The sequence below is a fragment of the Tenrec ecaudatus genome, chromosome 7 (genome assembly GCF_050624435.1).
Source record: "Tenrec ecaudatus isolate mTenEca1 chromosome 7, mTenEca1.hap1, whole genome shotgun sequence".
Lineage (NCBI taxonomy): Eukaryota > Metazoa > Chordata > Mammalia > Afrosoricida > Tenrecidae > Tenrec > Tenrec ecaudatus.
The window spans coordinates 136,970,979-136,992,958 of record NC_134536.1 but is presented as its reverse complement, the minus strand read 5'-3'; the positions used below and the strand labels follow the sequence as shown (position 1 = coordinate 136,992,958).

Sequence of the window (21,980 nt, the reverse complement as noted above, 5' to 3'; positions counted from 1 at the left end):
AAGTAGGAAAATCTGGGTGGTGCAAACGGTTAACATTCTTGGCTGCTAAGCAAAAGTTGGAGGTTCAAACCCACCCAAAGGCACCTGGAAGAAAGGCCTGGTGATCTACTTCTGAAAAGTGATCCATTAAAACCCTATGGAGCAGAGTTCTACTCTGACTCAATGGGGTCAACTTGATGGCAGCTGTTTATTTATCTTTTAGTTGCAGATGAGTCTTTCATAAGATGATGTCAGGTGGCAGTAAGGTGCTGACAAGCCACTCATTGAGAGATTTGCGGCTTGTTAGCATAGAGATGGCATTTAGTTAAAGTCAAGTGTAGATGTGATCATCCAGAAGGAGAATGAGGAAAATTAGAGGCACCAATACCAGTTGCATGTTTTGAAGAACTGCAAACACACAGGGAGCACATGCAACAAAGAGAGAGACCGTAGAAAGTTACGAGAGTGTGTTCACGTGGACTCCAGGATGGAGCATGTGAGAGAGAGCCGGCTCAATTGCTAATCCAGGAATGAGACCACTGACCCTAAGAAGGGCCATCTGTCTCTGTGGAACGGATTGAGGAAAGAATAGAAGATGAGACAATAGAGTCAATTGTATAGCTTTGTGTTTCCCAAATGTTAATGCCTATGGACCACAGGGAAATCCATCAAAACCATAGATCCTACTTTAGGGTCCAAGATTCTGCATTTCTAACAAGCTCTCAGGTGATACCAATGATGCTGGGCCATGGGGCACACTGAGTAGGAGCAGTGCATAAGTCAGTATCACCTGCTCTTACACACACACACACACACACACACACACACAGCCCATGAGTCAGTTTTGATGCATAGTGAGCCACTATTCAGGATAGAACTGCTCCTGTGGGTTTCCTGACTAAATCTGTATAGGAGTAGGAAGCCCCTTTCTCCCTCAAAGCAGCTGGTGGATCCAAACTGCTGATCCTGCAGTTAGCAGTCTAACTTGTAATCCACCATGCCACTAGGGCCTCTGATCACCTGGTGGGTGTGATAAAATTACAGATTACTGGTGGACCCGAGTCGGTGTTTCTGATACAGGAAATCTGGGGTGGGGCATTCTCCCAAATTCCCAGGTAGTACTGAAGCTGCTGATCTGGAATCCCATTTGGAGAAGCACTGGTTTGGATGGTTTGTTGGAGAGCTTTAGCTGTGCTGGAGAGTCGGTGGGTGAGGGGAGGGGAGCGGAGGAACTCTTATTATTCATTGAGAATGGAAACTAACCATACCATACGTATGCTGATAAAAGTGACTAGTAGATAAACTGATGATGCGCGAGAGGAAGGGGATGAGTTAAGTCCCTTAAGAAAAACGAGGGAGGATGACTCCAAAGCATGCCTTCACATCTGGGCTTTTGAGAAGAGGAGGCATAGCAGGAGGGGAGATGGAAAAGATAGATCCTAGAGCCCAGCTTTATAACTCAGCAGTAGAGAGATGGAACTCGCCTCTGGTTTTCTGAGTGAGGCCAGGCAACCCCTGAGGGAGGAGGGTGAGTTAGGGGGCTGGGGAGAGACAGGGACTAAGTAATCCCTTTGGAGTAGGAGAATGAACGCACTAGATATGGCAAAACGGAAAGCTATATAAAGGTTTTAAAAAACGAAGCCAACGTACGTGTCCGTGCCTTCTTATTTTCTTCAGCCACAATGAGGCCTTTATATAGGCACGGAGAAGGTAGTGGTTGAGGTGACCCGAAGTTAAACTTTAGCCTGGTGAGTACTTTAGAGGTGGAGACGTACAAGAGGGTGATTCTAATCTTGTTCTCTGAACCAGGCAGGAAGGGAAATGAAGCCAGGAGAGGGCTGATGGACAGAGCAGCAGTGATGAGGTCAGCGAATTGCTGTGACCCGGGCCAGTGAAGAAGCTAGAAGGTGCAGGAAGGAGGCTGCAATGGAAAGTGACTGCTGTATTTGCAGTTTTGAAGGTGGCGCACTTTGGGGTGGTGATAGAGGCCTAGCATGTGAGAATCGGAGTGACTAGATGAGGTGGAGTTTCCTGCAGATCTCAGGAAACAGAAAGGCCAGGATGTTGGATGTGCCCTCTACCTGGATGCTGAAGTTGCCAAAATGATGACAGAAGTTGAAAGTGGAGAGAGCCTTTGAAGTAGCAGTTAAGTTCTGTGAATGATGGAAATTTCCAGGAGGTCAATGGGATAATAGCAGCAGAGAGGAAGGGATGGAAAAGGGGATTTTGTAAAGCAAAGGGGCAGGGATGGTCTGGAGTGGTAATGCTCTACCACTCCACCTGCCAGCCATAAAGTATGGGGGAGAGAGAGAGAGAAAATTACTGCCGTCCATTCCAATTTATAGAGATCATATTGAAGAGACAAGAGCTGCCCTGTTGGGTTTCCAAGACTGACTGTGAGAGCAGAAAGCCTCATGTTTCTCCCACGGAGCAGCTGGTGGTTTTGAATGGTTGGTTGGTGGTTAAGAGCCCAATACATAGCCCACAAAGCCACCATAGTTGACACTGAAAGATTCACAGTCTTGTGAACTCTAAATACGGTGTTAGGAGTCGGAACTGACTCAGTGGCCGTGAGCTTGGGTCTGGGTACGAGAAGTAGCACCTTCAAGATGAAGCCTAGTAACTAAAACAGAGATTGAAGACATACAAGGGGCCTTGAGAGTTTTGTGATAATATTAAAAAACAAAACAAAAACGAACCCATTGCTTTGGGTTTCTAACTCCCGGCAGGCCTACATATTGTAAAAGACACTGAGCTCCATAGGCTCTTCTTGACTGGCTTTTACAGAGCAGATCACAAAGCCCCCCACGCCCACCCCCCGCCCCCGTGGTGCCACTTGGGGGACAGGGGTTCGAATGACCAACCTTTAGTTTAGCAGCAGCCACACACAAACCATTGTGCCACCTGGGAGGAACCTTTGGCGATTGATGATCAGAAAGTCTTGGATGCCCACTTGAGGCTGAAATAAACAAGAGAACGAGGCCTGGTGGATTTAGTCCTGTAAGTCTCTGAAAATAATGACTGTGCACATCCCCTTTCTTCCGTGGACAGCCAGCCGTACATGATCTCATCTCTGCCTGCATCCCATGCCCTTCCCACGCTTCTCCTTGCCCCCTGTGCTCCACCTACAGAAGCTGCCTTGCTTTTTCTGTCACCTCAAGGGACCATTCTTTTCCTTTTACTGTCTCTTCACACTTGCTTCTTGGAGAGGCTGCTTGGCAAGATGGTTAGTAGCACGGATTCTGGACCCAGACGTCCTTTCCTACTACTGTCTAGCTCTGCAAGCTCAAGCAAGTGAGTTAGCCTTTCTGTGCTTCAGTCGAGGCGCCATGGTGATGCTCTTGTTAAAGCACTTGACCTCCAACAGAAAGATCAGCCATGCACACTCTTCAGCCAGCAGAAAGCTGGGGCAGCCTGCGTCTGTTAAGATGTACAGCCGGGGCATCCGTACTGTCCACCAGGGCTGCTTGCAGTCCAAATGAACTCAACAGCAGTGAGCCTGGTTAGGGTATTTAGATAGTAAATTTTATTTTCTTGTAAATAGGAGAATGAAAACAGCACATACATCAGAGGTTGTGTTTAAAACAAAAACTGCCATCAAGTTGATTCCGACTCATAAAGATCTATACACTGCAGTGGTTCTCAACCTTCCTAATGCCACGACCCTTTAATACATACAGTTCCCCATGTGGTGGTGACCCCCCAACCATAAAATTATTTTCACTGCTACTTCATCACTGTCATTTTGCTACTGTTATGAATCAGGCGACCCCTGTGAAAGGATCGTTCGACCCCCCCCCAAAGGGGTCGTGACCCACAGGTTGAGAACCACTGCCATACAGGGTTTCCAAGACTAAATATTTACAGGTGCAAATAGCCTGATCTTTCTCCTAAGGAGAAGCTGATGGGTTTGAACTGCAGGCCTTATGGTTAGCAGTGCAAAGCTGCCCCTACAAGCACCCCCAGGGCATCTTGTAGGTTGTGTTAAGGTGATTAAGAGAAGTAGTAAAACAAGTAAAGGAGAGGGCTTAGAACAATGCCTACTATATGGTGAACACTCAATAGATGTCAATATTATTTCTTCTTCCTGAAGCTGCCGACTGCTACCTTCTCGTCACTCAGGTCTCAGCCACAGAGCTGAGCATTTATCGGTATTTGAAATGACTGTGATTCTGCTTTCCTGCTCCTCCCTTTAGATTATAAACTCCTTGAGATGAAGGATTTGTTACTTGTTTTCTACGATGTCTCAGCCCCTAGAAAAGTACCAAATATGTTGTGGGTGCTCATGAAATGTTAGTGACAACTCCAAGCAGGTAGCATGTGGCCGCAAGGTGACAGCCAGAGAAAACGGACAAAATCCCATTTAGAGTGGGATCGCAACTCTTTATATCAGTCTGTTGTTTGGTGAGGCCCTGTTGGCGTAGTGGTTGCATGTTGGGCTGCTAGTTGCAAGGTCAGCAGTTCAAAACCAATAGCCGCTCCTTGAGGGAAAGGCAAGGCGTTCTGCTCCCATAAAGAGTCAGTCTCTGAAAACAGCTCCACCCTGTCCTCGAGGGTCACTATGAGGCTGAATCCACTCAGTGGCAGTGAGTTTGGTTTGTGGTTTGGTTGGCTTATCTGACCCCTGCTTGTTTTTGTCAATAAAGTTTTATTAGAAGACTACCACACCCATTTATTTCTTTTTTATCTGAAACTACTTTCAACCACAAAAGTTGAGTAGTGACAGAAACCCTGTCTCACAAGATCTACACTATTTCTACGTGGAAGAAGTTTGTGGGGCCTCTGATCATGATGCATAGAAAAAAGACTAGGGGAAGGGAAAAAAGAAACAAGAAATAAGAACAAAAATATTTTGAGGAGGAGACGAGCCAGTAGCACTGATGAAACATACAACTTTCCTCTAGTTCTTTAATGCTCCCTCCCCCAACCCCACTATCATGACCCCAATTCTACCTTACAAATCTGGCAAGACCAGAGCATGTACACAGGTACAGATAAGAGCTGAAAGCACAGGAAATTCAGGACATGAACCCCTCAGGACCAATATTGAAAGTAGCCTTACCAGGGAGGGGTAAGAGGAAGGTGGGGGGAGAAAAGAAGATCACAACATCTATCTATAACCCCCCTCCCAGGGGGATGGACAACAGAAAAGTGGGTGAAGGGAGACATCGGTTAGTGTAAGAGGGAGGGGTGAAATGGGAAGCTGATACCAAGGGTTCAAGTAGAAAGAAAATGTTTGGAAAATGATGATGGCAACAAATGTGCAACTGTGCTTCACACAATGGATTGGTGTATGGATTGTAGTAAGAGTTGTACGAGCCCCCAATAAAATGAATTTTTTAAAAAAACAAATATTGTCCACGTAATGGGATTATAAAACATTTTCATTTTTCCTGCTAGACTTTTGTGTTTTGTGATAGAAGCCTTTAATTTAGAAAGACTCAAACACTCAAACCATGTAGAGCGTGTGCATTTTTAACGGCGGCCCTTTTTCTCCCTTCCTTCCTCAGTGCTGCCTTTGACACAAAGACGGAGTTACGTGTGGCTGTGAAGAAGCTCTCCAGGCCGTTTCAGTCCATCATTCATGCCAAAAGGACCTACAGAGAACTACGGTTACTTAAACATATGAAACATGAAAACGTAAGTCATCCGTGCAAGGAACAATAAACTCTGCTCTGTGAGAGCCTGGCAGGAACTGGGTTTTAGTCACTGCCGATCGTGTGTGGAACTGTTCTCCATGCTTCCTGTAAGGGTACTGGTGACAACTGGCTTGTGTCAGCTGAGCCTGGGAACGGAAGTGGAGCATGTTCCCGGAGTTCTGCTTTTACTCAGATTTTTAGAGGGAGTGCATTTTTCAGTTTTTGAAGTAGAAAAAGAATGTGTTGCGAACAACACAAAATTCACAAGTATCTTTAAGAGCAAACGCTACAAAGAAATTTTGTATTCTTTATCAGGCTAACTTAAAACCTGTATGATCAAACTCTAAAAGTCCGTACTTATTGTTACTGTGAATTATTTCAGTGGAGAGATCTGAGAAGGAATGCCCTAGGCTCATTAAAAATTCTGTCAAAGAGGGCTATGATTTTATTTTATTTTACTTTAATAATATGATTTTATAATATTTTAAGTTTCTTTTTTAACCTTCCTCAAGAAGGAACTTTTTTCTGATCGAATTATTTTAACAACGGTGGCAGAGACATTTGGGTAAGCAAAGGAAATGTCAGCTTGAGAGTTTGAGAACAATGCCAACCTGCACAGAGTATTTCACAACCCCGGTGCTGCTTTATTGATGTAATTGGGGTATTGACTGAAAATGCAAAAAAAGCAGTTAACTGAGAACATTTTTTTTTCTGCATTTCAAAATCAAGTTACAGAGCATTTATGTGACATCTGTGTGAAAGGCACTGCGAAATGTGTGGCGGTGCAGGAACAGGTTTCAGTCATTTATCCCTGCTGATTGTTGCTGGGTAGATAAACGTCTTCAAGTTTTGTGAATTTATTACCTGACTACCCTAACTTTTTCTCTTTTAGTGATTGAAGTTTTTCCCCTATGGAATAAAAAAAAACAACACACAGATAAGAGATAGTTTATCACTATGCATTTGTTTCATCGGGCTCAACTTTCTTCTAAAGTAAGAACATGAAAGTTGTTCAGTTTGGAATGAGATTGTGGGCACCATTGTGCTAAAATGGCTGGAGCTCCGTACATATTCTGTGTTCTCTTTCGGTTGCATGGTCTGGAGAAAATCCTGCTTTCGGCACATAGCCTCTCTTCCCTGGTATAGTTTTACATGAGCAGCCACGTGCGTGATGTGCAAACCTGAGCTTAACAACAGTGCTCGTGCAGAACTGCCGCCTCCTTCCCACTCGGTGACGACATTACACAAATGCAGATACTTGGAAAGAGCTGGCAGGAGAAGCTTTATTCCAAGGTCTGCATAAAGTCAAGCTGTCCTGGCAGCTTAATGGACGTGTTTGCATTTGGCTTATAACACATTTCAGGGTACATGCTTTTCTTCATTTCAGCTTTTAAACAGAAGGAATATTTTGAAAATGGAATGCACGTCCAACATTTATGGAGCCCTGAAGTACCTCCTGGGAGTCAGGGGTCCCCTTAGTGCAGCCTCTGCTGATTTAAGACAACCTGGTTTAGGAGATTTCCAGCACTGCCACTTATGGTTTTGTTTTTCTTCATAGCCATTTTAAGCCGGTGTTTAGTCCAAAATTTACTTTTGAGTTATCTGAATCTACGTCTGGCTTCTAGTGACTGGAAGTAACAGCTACGTTTGTTATTTTACACTTTAATTTTCTTCCCCGTGGTATTTTGAAGTGTGTCTTCTATGATACTGAACTGGTTACATTGGACTATTCTGTGCTTGTACAGGAGGCCATAGGGTGATGGGATAAAATTGATCTAATGTTAAACAAGCGGTCATCTAGCTCAGAAGCAACAAAGCCCACATGGAACAAGCACACCAGCCTGTGTGATCACAAGGTTCAGAAGGGATCAGTTATCAGGCATCAAAGAACAAAAAGTCTTATCATTATGTGCTCAGCTTCCCAATATGATCGCTGAAGACAAATGGGTGCATAAGCAAATGTAGTAAAGAAAGCTGATGGTGCCCAGGCTTGAAGGTAAACAAGCAGCCATCTAGCTCAGCAGCAACAAAGCAGCAACAAAGCCCACATGGAAGAAGCACACCAGCCTGTGCAATCACGAGGTGTCAAAGGGATCAGGTATCAGGCGTCAAAGAACAGAAACTTAAATCATTGTGAATGAGGAAGAGTGCAGATTGGGGACTCAAGATCCATCTGTAGGCAACTGGGCATCCCCTTACAGAAGGGTTTAGGGGAGGAGCTGAGCCAGTTAGGGTGCAGTATAGCGACTATGAAACATACAACTTTCCTCTAGTTCCTAAATGCTACCCCCCCCACTATCATAATCCCAATTCTGCCTTACAAATCTGACTAGACCAGAGGATGTACACTGGTACAAATAGGAACTGGAAACACAGGGAATCCAGGACAGATGATCCCTTCAGGACCAGTAGTGAGAGTGGCAATGCTGGGAGGATGGGATGGAAAGGGGGAACCGATTACAAGGTTCTACATATAACCTCCTCCCTGGGGAATGGAAAACAGAAAAAAATGGGTGAAGGGAGACATTGGACAGTGTAAGATATAACAAAATAATAATTTAGAAATTATCAAGGGTTCATGAGGGAGGGACAGTGGGGAGGGAGCGGGAAAATGAGCTGATACTAAGGGCTGAAGCAGAAAGCAAATGTTTGAGAATGATGATGGCAACGAATGTACAAATATGCTTGACACAATGGATGGATGAATGGATTGTGGTAAGAGTTGTACAAGCCCCCAATAAAATGATTAAAAAATAAAAGGAAAAATGATCTAATGTAGAAAAGACAAGACTCCTTTTAAAAGAGGGCTGAACCATTGTAGAAAACAGGGTAGTGCATGCTCAAAAGCTAGAAAGAGCTTTTATATCTTATCCAGCATCCCCCCTTAGACTTTTCTCCTACAGTTATAAGAGCAATGGCACAAGTAGACATATGCACACCTGTGTTCATCACAACACAGCAAGAAGGTGGAAACAACCCCAGAGTTCATCAACAGATGACTGGTTAAACAAAATGTGGCCCACACATACCATGGAGTGCTAGGAAGCTATAAAGAATAACGAAGCCGCTGATGGAGGACTGGTAGTACCTTTGAGGCCTCCTCCCCTGCTGCCAGCCTTAACTTGTGACCCCATAAGCGTTGGGACCTATCTGACACAGATAGCCAGATCCCGAGCCCAAACCTTGTCCCCAATGAAAGTCAAAGCAGAGAAATCAGAGTCAGAGATGGCCAAGACCCAGAACCAACGGGATGTTGTTCTGCAGTGTCTGCTGGAGAAGAGCCACATGGGTAGGGAGTGACTAGATGAGGAAGCTGGGAAGACACCCACAATGAGGACTGCTCATCGCAGCCACCGGCGAACGGCCATCCTCCCACTTCCTTCACCTGCCGCGCAAGAAGAGGAGGGAGACGGATGGTGGGTTGACCAGGGGAGTGCCTCAGTGATCCAGCTCTTTGACCCCAATGTGGACTTGGCCAAGTTCAGTGAGAATACCCCGTTGTACCCCATCTGCTGTGCCTGGATACACAACAGACTCACCACACAAGAGTGAGAATGTTCAGCCACCTCCCTGCTCCCCCCTCTACCTGAGGATGAGGAAAGCTCCGAAGCTACCACAGCAACAGGTGTGATCTGTACACGCTGCCCCCACCCATGGCCCCTGGAGGTTCCTGCAGAACTCATCCTTTCCCACTGCAGCCTGAGACCCAGAGTACCCCAGCGACAGCCTGCCGAGCCCTCACCCTCCACACTCAGTGAACGTAACTTGCAGTGCTGGAAACACATTCACTAGAGGTGGAAGGAGGCATTGTATCAAACCAGCCCCACTACACAGAAAGCATGAAGAACCTATGGGAGATGTTTGACCGACAGTGGTATTTCCCCAGCTCCCCACCCCAATAAAAATCATCATCATCCTCCAAGACAAAAAGAAGAAGAAGAACGAGGTGGATGTTTTGCAGAGTGAGTTAAGTCCATAACAAAAGGACAAACACTGTATGGCCTTGATTATATAAAAAGTGCACACTAGGCATACACACAGAAAATGGCAGTCTTTCATAGTTACCAGGCATGAGAGGGACAGTGATTAAAAGCAGAATTGCCAACACCTTAGATGCCTCTCAATTGGTTCAACTTACATAATTCTGACTGAAAAATTAAAGTGGACCAAACTTTCTGTTTGATGGATGCCCAAACTGCTGTGTCCACATCAGCTGAAGACAAGAGCTTTCCAGGGAAATTTTAAACAATTGGGATGGAGATTCAAAAGCTTTTCTTTGAAGAATTGTAATAAGAGTTAAAACAGTGCACAATCAATGACTACCAAGAGGTGGAAGTGGTTTAGTCAAAGCATGAGTTAACTGGTGAAGAACAAAGGCCCTGTTTTTTGATGCTCAGGATAATTTGCTTGGTGACTTTCTGAAGGGCCAAGGAGTGACAACATCTGCTTATTAAGAGTGTTTTGAGAAGATTAGCCAAAGCTGTAGCCTAAAATCACCCAAAAAGTCTTCAACAAAGAGCCCTTCACCACATCAATACTGCTGCTCATTTCTCTCATCAAACAAGGGCAACTTTGTAAGGGTTTTGATGACAAGTCTCTAGGCAACCACATTACATTCCTGATTTAGCTCCTTCTGACTTCTTTTTGTCCCCAAATCCTAAACATCTTTAAAGAACACCCCCCCTTATTTTGTTCATTAATAATATTAAAAAAGATGGCTTTGACAAGACCCTGAGGTCATAGGAATGGACAAAATATATGGTTGATATCCCTTACAAAAGTATTGTGAACCTGATGTGAATTTTATATCGAGGAATACATTTTTTCTTTTAATACTATTTTTCCCATGAAGTTTTTGAAGTACCCTTACGCTTGTTTATGTGCACTACAGAAATATTCATATACAAATATATTAAATCTCACAGAGGCATAGTTATAGATACTACCAAGACATAACCTAGCCCTTTGCAGGATTGCTTTACTTGATTTGAAGGCTGCGGGACAACTCTGTAGGCATCAAGTAATGCTTTACATCCCAGTCTGTTGAGGGGTGTCTGGGAGATCTGAAAAGGTTGTGAGCAGCCATCAAAGATATAACTGTTCTCATCTGGAGCAAAGAAGAGTGAAGGAAGTCAAAGACTCAGAGAAGAAATCCATCCAGAGGATTAATGGCCCGTATGAACTACAGCCTTGTCTAACCTAAGACCAGAGAAAATGAGATGGTGCCCAGATACCACTACCAAAGTTCGAACCAGGACAGTAGAAGGTCCTGGTTAGAACGGGAGAAAAACGTAGAACAAATTTCAAATGTCTAATCCTGATGGTTATATTTTATCCACATAGGTGATTGTCCTATAAAATAAACAGCATTACCTATGTTCCCCTAATGAACTGCATGAGACCAAATGGTCAACATTTACTCTAAAACAAAAACGGAGCAGGGAAGCTGATTCATGGAAACAGAACACAAAAAGAATGGAAATAATGAGAATGGGGACACATTGTCAAAAATGTCTTGGAATAAGTTGTTAAAAATTGTTAAATGGGAATATAATTTGCTGTGTAAACTTCCATTAAAACAATAAAATATTTTTAAAGAGCAGGATGACAGTCCTAGAAAAACAGTTTCTGTAAACTTAAGTTGTTTTAGAAGTAGCTTGTGGTTTTTGCATTAAAATGTTTAGGTTCTGGAAGTATCATTGTAGTCATGTATACTTAGTATGGATTTGAACTAAAGCTGAGTGGGATATGTGTGAGGAAAGAATGGGAAGGAGCCACAGATTTTGTCTCAATGTAGAAAACTCTGCATTTCAGTCTATTCTAGGTGCTTTTCAAGTAAAAGAACTAAAACTCACAAATAAGTTTTACTGGCCGTTTTGAGTGGAATTAAAATTTGAAGTGTTGATAACAGAATTTTTAGGTGTCGGGGATGCACGTGCTGTCTTGTATACAAAAGGCCTTCTGACTCACAATCATTACTACTACATTTGAGTTCGGTCTTCAGCTCATGGTAAAGAGTGACAGTTGGAACTGGCTACGTGAAGTTCAGGAATGCCCTTTCTGACGATATGAGTGTTCTCTGAATGAGGTTAGCTGGTCTGTTTCTGATTGAACATGTGACCTTGACCTTGTTAAAGGAAAGATTGGAGAGGCAACCTGTCAGCTGTGGCCTTTTGTTGTCTGGGCAGACACTACAAAGATTGCTCAATTACCAGCCTGAACAACAACAAAAAAACCTCACTGCTTTCAAGCCAGTTACAGGGTCAGCAGTTTGAAACCAACAGCTGCTCCAAGGAAGAAAGATGAGGCTTTCTACTCCTGAAGAGTTCCAGTCTCAGAAACCCACAAGGGCAGTTCTACTCTCTCCTGTAGAGTTACTATGAGTTGGAATCTACCTAGTGACAGTGAGTTTGGTTTGAGCTTTTAGTTGCCATTTTACCAAGATGGTTACTTCTATTGCTTAACCGTTGAACTATTTTAGTAAGATCATTAGATGTAGTTGGCACAGGTTTGTATCTTCTAAAGAATACATTCCTGAGTTAGTTGGATGTAAGTAAAATCTATAACAGCAAAAAGAATAAGAATAGACCAAAATATGATTTGAATTAATAGGGAATTTCCATATGAGAAATGAGTAGATTGTGGACTATTTGTAAAATATGCCCCAAATCTACTTTAAAACTGGAAAACTTTTATTTTCCATTATTTTACTCATGGTTAATAATCCACAAATATGGTTAATGCAGAATATTTTGTAAAATCCTACAAAAGATTAAAAAGTACTTTGGTACAGTATAGGTAGCTTTAATCCCATAAAATGTTTTCCCATTTAGGAAGTTAAAATTTGGTAGTGTATTTACTAGTCTGTCTGCCCCTACTATTTTTCCCAAGGCAGTTCATTGTGATTCTTTCTTTTCATTTCTTAATCTGGTGTGGCCCAAGTCTCCAATTCCATTAGTGGAAGTAGCTGCTCCAAGTATTTCCTTTCTGTGATTAGTATTTTGTCACTCTGGTGGCATAGTGGGTTATGAGTTCGGCTGCTGACCTGCCAGCTGCTCTGCGGGAGCAAAAAGAAGCTGTGTGCTCCTGTGAAGACCTAAGAGTCTCAGACATCCGGGGGGGCAGCTCTGCCCTGTCCTATAGGGTCGCGAGGAGTGAGAATCGGCCCGGTGGAGGCGGGCTGGGTTGTTTGGGTTTGTTTTTTGTTTTTAATAAAACTCTGAGGGTGTTCCGCCGTGTCAGCTGTGCCTTCCCCTGCGTTCTCAATGACTTCACATGGATTCCTTTGAAAGTGAGCCGTGATCTACCCCTCTGTCTTTCATATAAATGCAAGAAGACATGGGGGAGATAGCTTTCTTTTGTTTACTTGAGAAAGAGGCATTGAAGTCTTGCCTGTGCCAGGCATGTTAGCATCGCTGGCAGGAAAAAGTCAGAAACTCACCGAGCCAAGAAATTGCAAACTGACAGCGAGGAGTGGTTTGACTCTAAAGTACTTGTTGTGCTTTCACATTGTAATTGAAGCTTTTATTTGAAAATGTGTTGGGCTGCCTTTGTTTGTGAATCAGATCCCTACTGGTTTAATTTTGTTGTGATCTGAGAATAATTTTGGACTCAGAACAGTGTAAATTGTTTTAGTCTTTTCTTATTGAGATGTTGGAAGATTAAGGATAACAAAAACCAATGATCAGAAAAATTGGAATTTGTGACTAACGTTGGCTTTTAGTTCCACATAAAGAAAATAAGGAGACTTGGTGTCAAAGGAGGTTAAACATTGGGTCGCTGAGACCAAAGCCTCCATCTGCTCCACAGGGGAAAGGTAAGGCTAGCTACAGATGGACAGTCCCTGGAACCCAAATGAGCAGTTCTGCTCTGTCCTGTAGGGTGCTGTGAATCTGAATTCACTAGATAGATGGTGGTGGGTTAGTTGGTTAAAGGAAAATTATTACAGTTTAAAAGGGAGAAAAACAGAAACGAATTTAACCTACCCCTTTTTTTTTGGGGGGGGGGGGCTTGTTTTGTTTTTTCTTTTGGCATATTATTTATATATCATACATTTGAGTGGTTCAATCATTCAGTCATATCAGCCACCACATCTATCTTCATTAAAATGAGGGTAAGTCCTAAAGTATAGCTACAAAACCCATAGAAACCCGTATTAAGCATATCAAAATGTGAAGCTGTTATTTCTTGACACACCCTCCATCTAGGCATGTGCACTTCCGAAGGTGGTGTGTCCCCGAAGCTTTCTGCCCTCTTCAGCTTGCACCACGTCAGAATGGCAGTTTGGGCATCCTGGAGGGACTCAGTCACGGTCCTTTGCAAGGTTCTTTAGGTGGTGAGCAGAGAAGTCTGAGGGGCAGATCAGGACTGTCGGTGGGTGGGGTGAGGGTTCCTAGGATGACCCTTGGGCCCTCGCACAATGAGCAGTTGCATTGCTGCCGCCGGAGAACGAGCCTCGACACACCTGTCTTGGGCTTATCTCCACAGTAGTTGTCAATTTTCTTAAACTATATCCTTGGTCCTTGGAGATAACCCATCAAAATGACTCCTTGGTGTCCCCAAACCAGCAGCCTTACCTGTCTGAGCTGACCTTTTTGCTTTGAGTTGAACCGGCCCCCAGGCCCGTTGGAAGCCACTGTTTGGATTGAACCTCCTTTCGAAGGCTCCCTGACGAGACTAAACCCAGTGTATTGCTGGGAAGAGTTGCCTGCAGCCACCCACAGAGTGCAGAGACAAGTTTAAACATGTTCTGCTTGGAACAAGCTCACGAATGTAGGAACCAGAACCAGAACCCTAGTAGCAAGGCTTTTTTACCTGCCCTTCTATGGGAAATGCCTTCTTAACCTTCCAAATAGCAAACGTTGCAGAAATGAGTACTCCAGGTTATAAAAGGGACTGAACGAGAGGATCTGTGTTGGTAAAACTGCTCTATCAATGAGTACTAAGTAGCTTTTTATGTAAAAAAATAGCTTCTGTGTTTTTGTTTTGAAATAGTCTGATCCAAATCTCTGATAGTGATTCAGAAAGTTACATGAATATTGAGAATAGTATCAAGAATCATATTGAGAGAATGTTCTGTGGCTTTTTACAATGTCTATTTAGAAGATTATGTAGTGAACTTTGATATGTACTAACACTTAAAATGCAGAATGGTACTATGATGCCTATAGAAATGTGGCTTTGTTTCCTATGTATAATTGTAGTTATTTTTATGGAGTATATAAGAGAAAACTTTTTTAAAATTTAGCTTAGAACTTAAGAAAAATTTTTTGGGTTTTTTTTATATGATTCTGTGGAGACAACCTAGGAAGACCAATTACAGATTAGGGATTCACAATAGAAATCACTTAGTGAACATTTAGTGATGTTGAGAGAAATCCTCTTAAATTGCCTGAATGGCCTTCTGTCTTCCCTATAACCTAATATCTGCTATTTGAGGCTTCCTGCTATCCTTCAGGATGCCAGCCATAGGTGTGGACATCCTTATGGCGCACCTCCGTTCTGACCTGCTGGTTCCCACAACCTCAAGTTCAGTGCCCACACACAGAACTAGTAGAAAGCTTGATGCCTGGCAATTGCACTTTCAGTACAGAAAAAAAAAAAAAGATACAAATGAAAAGCGTAGACGATGGGATCTGGGAGAGTGCAGGCATGGAGGTTCCTTGTCCCAAAAATCGATGCACTAACTCCACCCCAGAAGCCCTGGTGCTACCCAAAAGGTCAGCAGTTTGAAACCATCAGGCACTCCACCAGAGAAAGACTAAGGCTTTCTAGTCCCACAAAGATGGACAGTCTCAAACCCATGAGGCAATTGCACACTGTCCTGTAGAGTTGCTATGAGTCAGCATCAACTAGATGGCAGTGAGTTTGGTTTTTTAATTAACCCCGACTCTGTGTGCATGTCTTCCACAACCATGAAGATTGGGAGCTTTTTTGCCCAGAGCCTTTGTTGGGCATCTCATTGCCTATTTTAAATAGTAGCCTTCTTCTCTGAGGTCAGGTGATCATGAGCTAATCAAAGGGTAATCACTGCCATGGAGTTGATACCGGTGGCAACCCTTTCAGACAGGGTAGCTCTACCCCTGTAGGTGTCTGAGGCTTTGGACTGCTGGCCTTGTGGCTAGCAGCAGCTCACCAGGTACTCACAAGAAGGTTGATAATCACATGGTGGGTCCTTCTGGCCTGGCCAGCCCCCACCCTTAACGAGTCACTTCATTAGCATAACCTGTTGGCTTTGATTTGGTCTGCACTGCTCATTAAAGACACTTCGACTGACTGGATAACCCTTGGGGGCTAAAGTTAATATAAGACCCACAGATAGCATTTCTCTGCCCCCCCCCCCAATCCTGCACTATCCCTTCACCTACTTTTCTTAGGAGCATTCACTCTTTCTTTTGGCATGTAGATTGTATCAGTTTATTGATTTTTTTCCCCCTATATGTTGCAGAGTTGAATTAGCTCATTTGTAGTACTACATACAACTAGCTTGTAACAATTTGGGAAACAAGCACAACGGCCTCTTGGTAAATTGATCTGCATAATTAGGTGGGCACATGACAGTGGTTAATATTTGACCATGTAAAGTGGGAAGGGTTTGTTAATTTAATGTTATTGTTAGCTGTCATTGAGTCAGCCTCAACTCATGGTAGAATGAAACACTGCCTCGTTTTATGGGGATATCATGATTGCTTGCAGATCAGACCCTTGTGACTCATAGGGTTTTCATTGGTTGATTTTAGGCGTAGATCACCAGGCCTTTCTTCCGACTCTGTCTTAATCTGGAAGCTCTGCTAAAATTGGTTCAGCATCATAGCAACATGCAAACCACCACCAGTGGTGGTAGCCACATATGAGTTGCACTCAACAAACGCCAAGTCTCTCACAGGGGAGGTGAGAGAGTCTCCCGCTGAAACAGCACTGCCCCCCTTCCCCCCGTAATCCATTCAACAAAGCATATGTAATCTTTTTTGCCTGCTGATAAAAAGACTGGATATGTGTGACTAAATTCTAAAGAGATGAATTTTAATAGTAAAATATGTTCTTTTAAGACTTAAGTAAAAACTTGAGCTTAATTTGGTTAGAGTTACTAATATTTGATGTGATGTTACTGAACAGAGGTAACGAGATTTGAAATGACTGTCTATTGAGGTGCGTTTTTAAGGAGCCCTGGTGGCGCAGTAGTTACCCATTGTGGCACAAACTGCAAGGTCAGCAGCCACCAGCCACTCCACGAGCGAGGGAAGGCTTTCCACTCCCATGAAGATCTGTTGTCTCAGAAACCCTTGGGGACAGTTCTCCCCGGTCCTGTTGAGTCACTATGACTCAGCATCCACTCAGTGACGGTGAGTTTTTTTTTAAGGTGATAGCTTAGGAGCCCTGGCAATGCTATTGAGTAAGCGTTACACTTCTAACTACAAGATTGGTGATTCAAATCCACCACTTGCTCCTCAGGAAAAGGATGAGGCTGGCTGCTCTTTTAAAGATTTGCAGCCTCAGCAACCTTAATAGAGTTGTTCTGAGTCAGAATCAACTCGATAGCAGTAGATTTAAAGTGATAATTTAAGGCCTGGTGGATACTATGTTGTTGATGTTTTGAGGTGCGGTTGAGGAGATGCCAACACAACAACATTTTAAAGTAGAACCACTACCCCATAGGGTTGTTGTTGTTGTTGTTTTCTTTTAGTCTGTAGTCTTTATAAGAGCCCTGGTAGCATAATGGTTATGCATCGGGCTCCTTAGTCTTAAGGCCAGCGGTTCAAAACCACTAGCTGCTCCCTGGGAGAAAGATGAGGCCTTCCACTCCTGCAAAGAGTTACAGCCTTGGAAGCCCACAGGAGCATTCTGCCCTGCCAGTGTAGAGTCACTGTGAGTCAGAGTTGACTCCCTGCCGTGGGTTGGGTTGGGTTTGAGCTGCTGTAGGAACAGACTTCCAACTCTTTCTTCCACAGAGCTGCTGGATGGCCTTGAACCACCAACCTTTTGGTGAACTGCTGAGTGACTAAACTGCTGGGCTACCAGGGCTCCTTGATGGGTGCTTTAAAAGTTCAATATTTATTTACTTTCTTTTTTAATACTTTCTTATAGGTTATTGGTCTGTTGGATGTATTTACCCCTGCAAAGTCTCTGGAAGAATTCAATGATGTGTGAGTAGATTTTTTGTGTTTCCTTTCTTCTAATAGAGGATGAAGATTATCGGCCCATGTCTAGTCCTACACCATTTAGCAGTACACAGACTTGAAGGCATCTTTATGCCTTTCACCCACCTCTTCCAGTAGATGAGATGGAGGTATCGATACAGAAGATGTGCAGTGAGTGAGGCGTGTTAGTTCTTCTGTCATTTCAGCCGGACTTGCCTCACTTTGAAGCGCCTCGGTGAGTCCTTACAAGAGTTACTAGAGAACAGAATATAGGGAGTTGACTAAATTTCTCCTGTAAATACATCCATAAGTAAATAAATAAATTTGAGACTTCTCAAAATTGCCTGTTCTAACTTTAAAACGTTCTCTTCAAGAAATGTCCTTGAGTGATCACGAGGTGTCAATGGGATCCGGTATCAGGCATCATCAGAACAAAACATCATATCATAGTGAATGAGGGGGGAGTGTGGAGTGGAGACCCAAAGCCCATGTGTAGGCCACTGGACATCCCCTTACAGAAGGGTCCCGGGGAGGAGACAAGCCAGTCAGAGTGGCGATGTAGCAACGATGAAACATACAACTTTGCTCTAGTTCCTAAATGCTTCCTCCTCCCCCTCTTCCCCACTATCATGATTCCAATTCTAACTTACAAATCTAGCTAGACCACAGGATGTACACTGGTACAGATAGGAACTGGAAACGCAGGGAATCCAGGGCGGATGATCCCTTCAGGATCAGTGGTGTGAGTGGTGATACTGAAAGCGTGGGTTGGAAAGGGGGAACCAATTACAACGATCTACATATAACCTCCTCCCTGGGGGACAGACAACAGAAAAGTGGGTGAAGGGAAACGTTGGACAGTGTCAGATATGACAAAATAATAATTTATAAATTATCGAGGGTTCATGAGGGAGGGGGCAACGGGGAGGGAGGGGAAAATGAGCTGATGCCAGGGGCTTAGGTGGAGAGCAAATGTTTTGAGAATGATGAGGGCAATGAATGTACAAATGTGCTTTACATAATTGATGTATGTATGGATTGTGGTAAGCGTTGTATGAGCCCCTAATAAAATGATTTTTTAAAAAGAAAAAAGAAAACTAAAAATAAAAAAGAAATGCCCTTGAGCCCCACTTCCACATAGGTTCTTCCCTCTCTTTTCATTCTCCGTGCATGTGGGAGATGCTGCTAGAACTGCAGTCTGATCCTCGACGCATTGGTTCCCAGACAAGGGATAGGAGAGAGGCTGGTGAACAGTGCTCCAGGGAAAGCTGAGTGTGAGACTCGAGGACTGGCCCGACTGGGGAAAACAAAGGGAAGCTGCTGCAAGGGTCTGACAGTGCGTTGGTCACCCCTCTGGGCCACTGGCCCCAAGGCTGCTGAGATCTAAGCTGCTGGGTAAAGTGTTTCTCAGATCATGGGGAGCACGTATCTATTGGCTCTGACCCTATTGGCAACGGTTGGCCCTCACATGCCCAGGCTGCATTGTCTGTGTGTAAGACAGGTCCCAGCCTGCATTCTTCAGTATGCATGAGCGCTCATCTGTAGCTTTGCCAGTATTATCTGAATCAACCCTGTACTTCTTTTTAAAATCCTGGTGGTGTAGTGGGTTTCATGTTGAACAACTAACCACAGAGTCAACAGTGAGAACCCACCAGGCCCCCCTCGGGACAAAGATGAGACTGCCTGCTTTTGGAGAGTTTTACAGTTTCAGAACCCCAAGGGGAGATCCTACTCTGTCCTGTAGGCTTGCTATTGAGTCAGAGTTAACTGAATGGCAGTGGTTTGTTGTTTGTTTGGGGTTTTTTTTTTGGGGGGGGGGAGGAGTTATACACCCGTTCACAAATAACTTATAAAGAAAGTTACATGTTTGGTCCTGTTGATATTTGGTGTTCCTGGCTGGTAAAGGTAACTCTTTAAAAGTGAAAGCCGTTTTAAATCAGGTGACCTACTCTCCCTTAACCTCTACGCCCCTCAGCCTCCAGTATTGGGTCTGGGTTCAGTCTCTCCGATCCCTATCCTGGGCTGAGTGCAAACATCATTTGCTCCTTTCCCACAACACACGCAGGGGGAGCTATTTGAACTTGTATGCTGTGAGTTCAGAAAGAGAGGAGGCATATGTGAAAAGATAATAATACGAGAGAAGATAGAGGAGGAGGAGGAGGAAATAGAGCACACGCACATACAAAAACAACGGTTCCTACCACTTGGACTTAGTTGGAAGGAACGCAGGGTCTGGCTGAGAGTAGATGAGACAGACTTTGGTCCAAGGACAAGAACGCCCACCCACATCTGCCCTGTCCTTACTGATGAAAGTTTAGGAAACAAGCAAAGGGGGAGGAAATCGCCTATAACTAAGAGCAGCTGTGCTTCTGCAGCCCCCCCTTGGCAGCAGAACGTGGGCTGCCAGAGATTCCTGGATGCCACCCAGCGGCATGTGTTACAAGTTGTTTAGTCCTGCTGTCGGCTGTGCTTGGGAAAGAGAAATGTGCAGAATGGTGATTTTCGATATTCTGCCTAAATGCTGAAGTTCTGTGTTTGTGAAGTGATGTGTGTGGAAAACTCGGGAAATCAGGTCTGAGCTACAGTCCCAACTTTTAGGTATAACGAAGATGGGTTTATTTAAGGAACAAATAGGTGATTTGCTGACACGAGCCATGCTGGGTTTTGGCTTACTCGGGCGTTATGGAACTGGATTGTGAACCGCCCTTACCTATGTGAAAAGACCTTCATTAAGGCCAGTCTGTAATTAAAAGGCTGTTTTAGTGACTGTAGCACCACTGGCTCTTTCACCCTTAGAGGGCCTTCCATCTACCAGTCTACCCGTCAGAATAAAGCTGCATTTACTCCGTTATTCATTTAATACAAATCATGACTGCTTGTATTATTCCTCTAGTTGAGTTTTGGCTATTCTTTATAAACAAGAACTGGGTTTCTTAAGAGCACATATCTGTGCAATTTTTGCTTGCTTACTGAGTGCAGAACGCTGGAGCTGGCTCAAATAAGTCAGCAACGTTAGACCTTCTTGAGGAAATCATAGACTGGTTGGGGAAAATAAATTCAAAACAATTGTATAAACAAGTTACAGTGGGTTTTCTGACCTCGGAGAATTCACTTTACTTCTCTAGGTCCCAGTCAGCTTCCCAGTGAAATGATGAAAACTGGAGTCGTTAATTCCAAAGCGTTTGCAGTGCCAGAGGGTTTCAGAAAGCAGAATGAGGAGCCTACAGTTGCCTTTAGGACATACTTTGTTTACTTTTGGTGATGTTTTGTATCACTGAGAAAATTAACACTTGTCCAGGACTGTGTACAGCTCAGGGTTTTCTACAGCTGGTTCTGAATTTGCCTCAGGGACCAAATACCTTCAGGGCCAAGTAACATAAGTGAGACTGAGTGGAGGGAAGGGGTGGGGGGTCTGTTATAAAATAGCATACTTACACCGCCTAAAAGCAGCCAAATTCACATGAAAACAAACCTCCACTGTTCTGGAAAGCCAAGCAAGGCTGCAAGGTAGAATTGTTTCTACAAGTTGCCAGGTTTAGAGCGAGCTGTAATTTTGAACAAGAGTGTTCTTTGCTAATGAAGAAAAATCTTTTTTCTTTTTAGTTTGTAGTTGACATGTTATACATGTTTATGCCTTTGAGTTAGCATTTGCATTTATCATACAATTAAAATTTCTTCTGAATTTTTCATTTCTAGGCTCATAGGCATTCTGTATACTTAGGAATAAAATAAACAAGAATATCCTTGAGAAAGGAGCAATAAGCAGTAAGTTCTGACCTCAGAGATGTGGGTGAATATAACCCACGGGACATGGTTTGGAAAGTGTGGCGTTAAAGACAGGTAGACCAGAGAGTGAGGTGCACGTTCAGTAATTCAAACCTACCAGCCGCACCATGGAAGGAGGCTCTCTGCCTCCAGTAAAGATTAGTCATCTCGGAAACCCAAAGTTGCAGCTTATGAGTCAGATCCACTCAGTGGCAGTGAGTTATACCAGAACATTGTTTTACAGGTGCAAAAACCTTGTGAGGATTGAGCAAACTCTTTCAAATGACTGGAAAGCGGTTGGACAAATCTGTTAGCTTCCTGATAGTGAAATTTGACAAAGACTGCATCTACACCCTTCTGGCCTGGTGCAGATTCTTAGTCCTCAGTAGACATAGTTAGCAATAGACTTGCAAAATAATTCAAATATCCAGAGACGTTCAACAAGGAAATACATCCACCT

The 21,980-nt window shown here is 43.7% G+C and overlaps 1 protein-coding gene and 1 pseudogene across 3 annotated transcripts in view; both read left to right on the top strand.

Annotated features, from left to right (window-relative positions):
* The window catches only part of MAPK14 (mitogen-activated protein kinase 14), a 90,719-nt gene that overhangs the window by 27,937 nt on the left and 40,802 nt on the right, over positions 1-21,980 (top strand). For all 3 annotated transcript variants that reach the window (XM_075555207.1, XM_075555208.1, XM_075555206.1), the window contains exons 2-3: positions 5,490-5,619; positions 17,703-17,761. In XM_075555207.1, the coding sequence (XP_075411322.1) occupies positions 5,490-5,619; positions 17,703-17,761 (189 nt within the window). The remainder of the gene's footprint in view (positions 1-5,489; positions 5,620-17,702; positions 17,762-21,980) is intronic.
* On the top strand, positions 8,844-9,520 carry LOC142453110 (protein lin-37 homolog pseudogene; annotated as a pseudogene).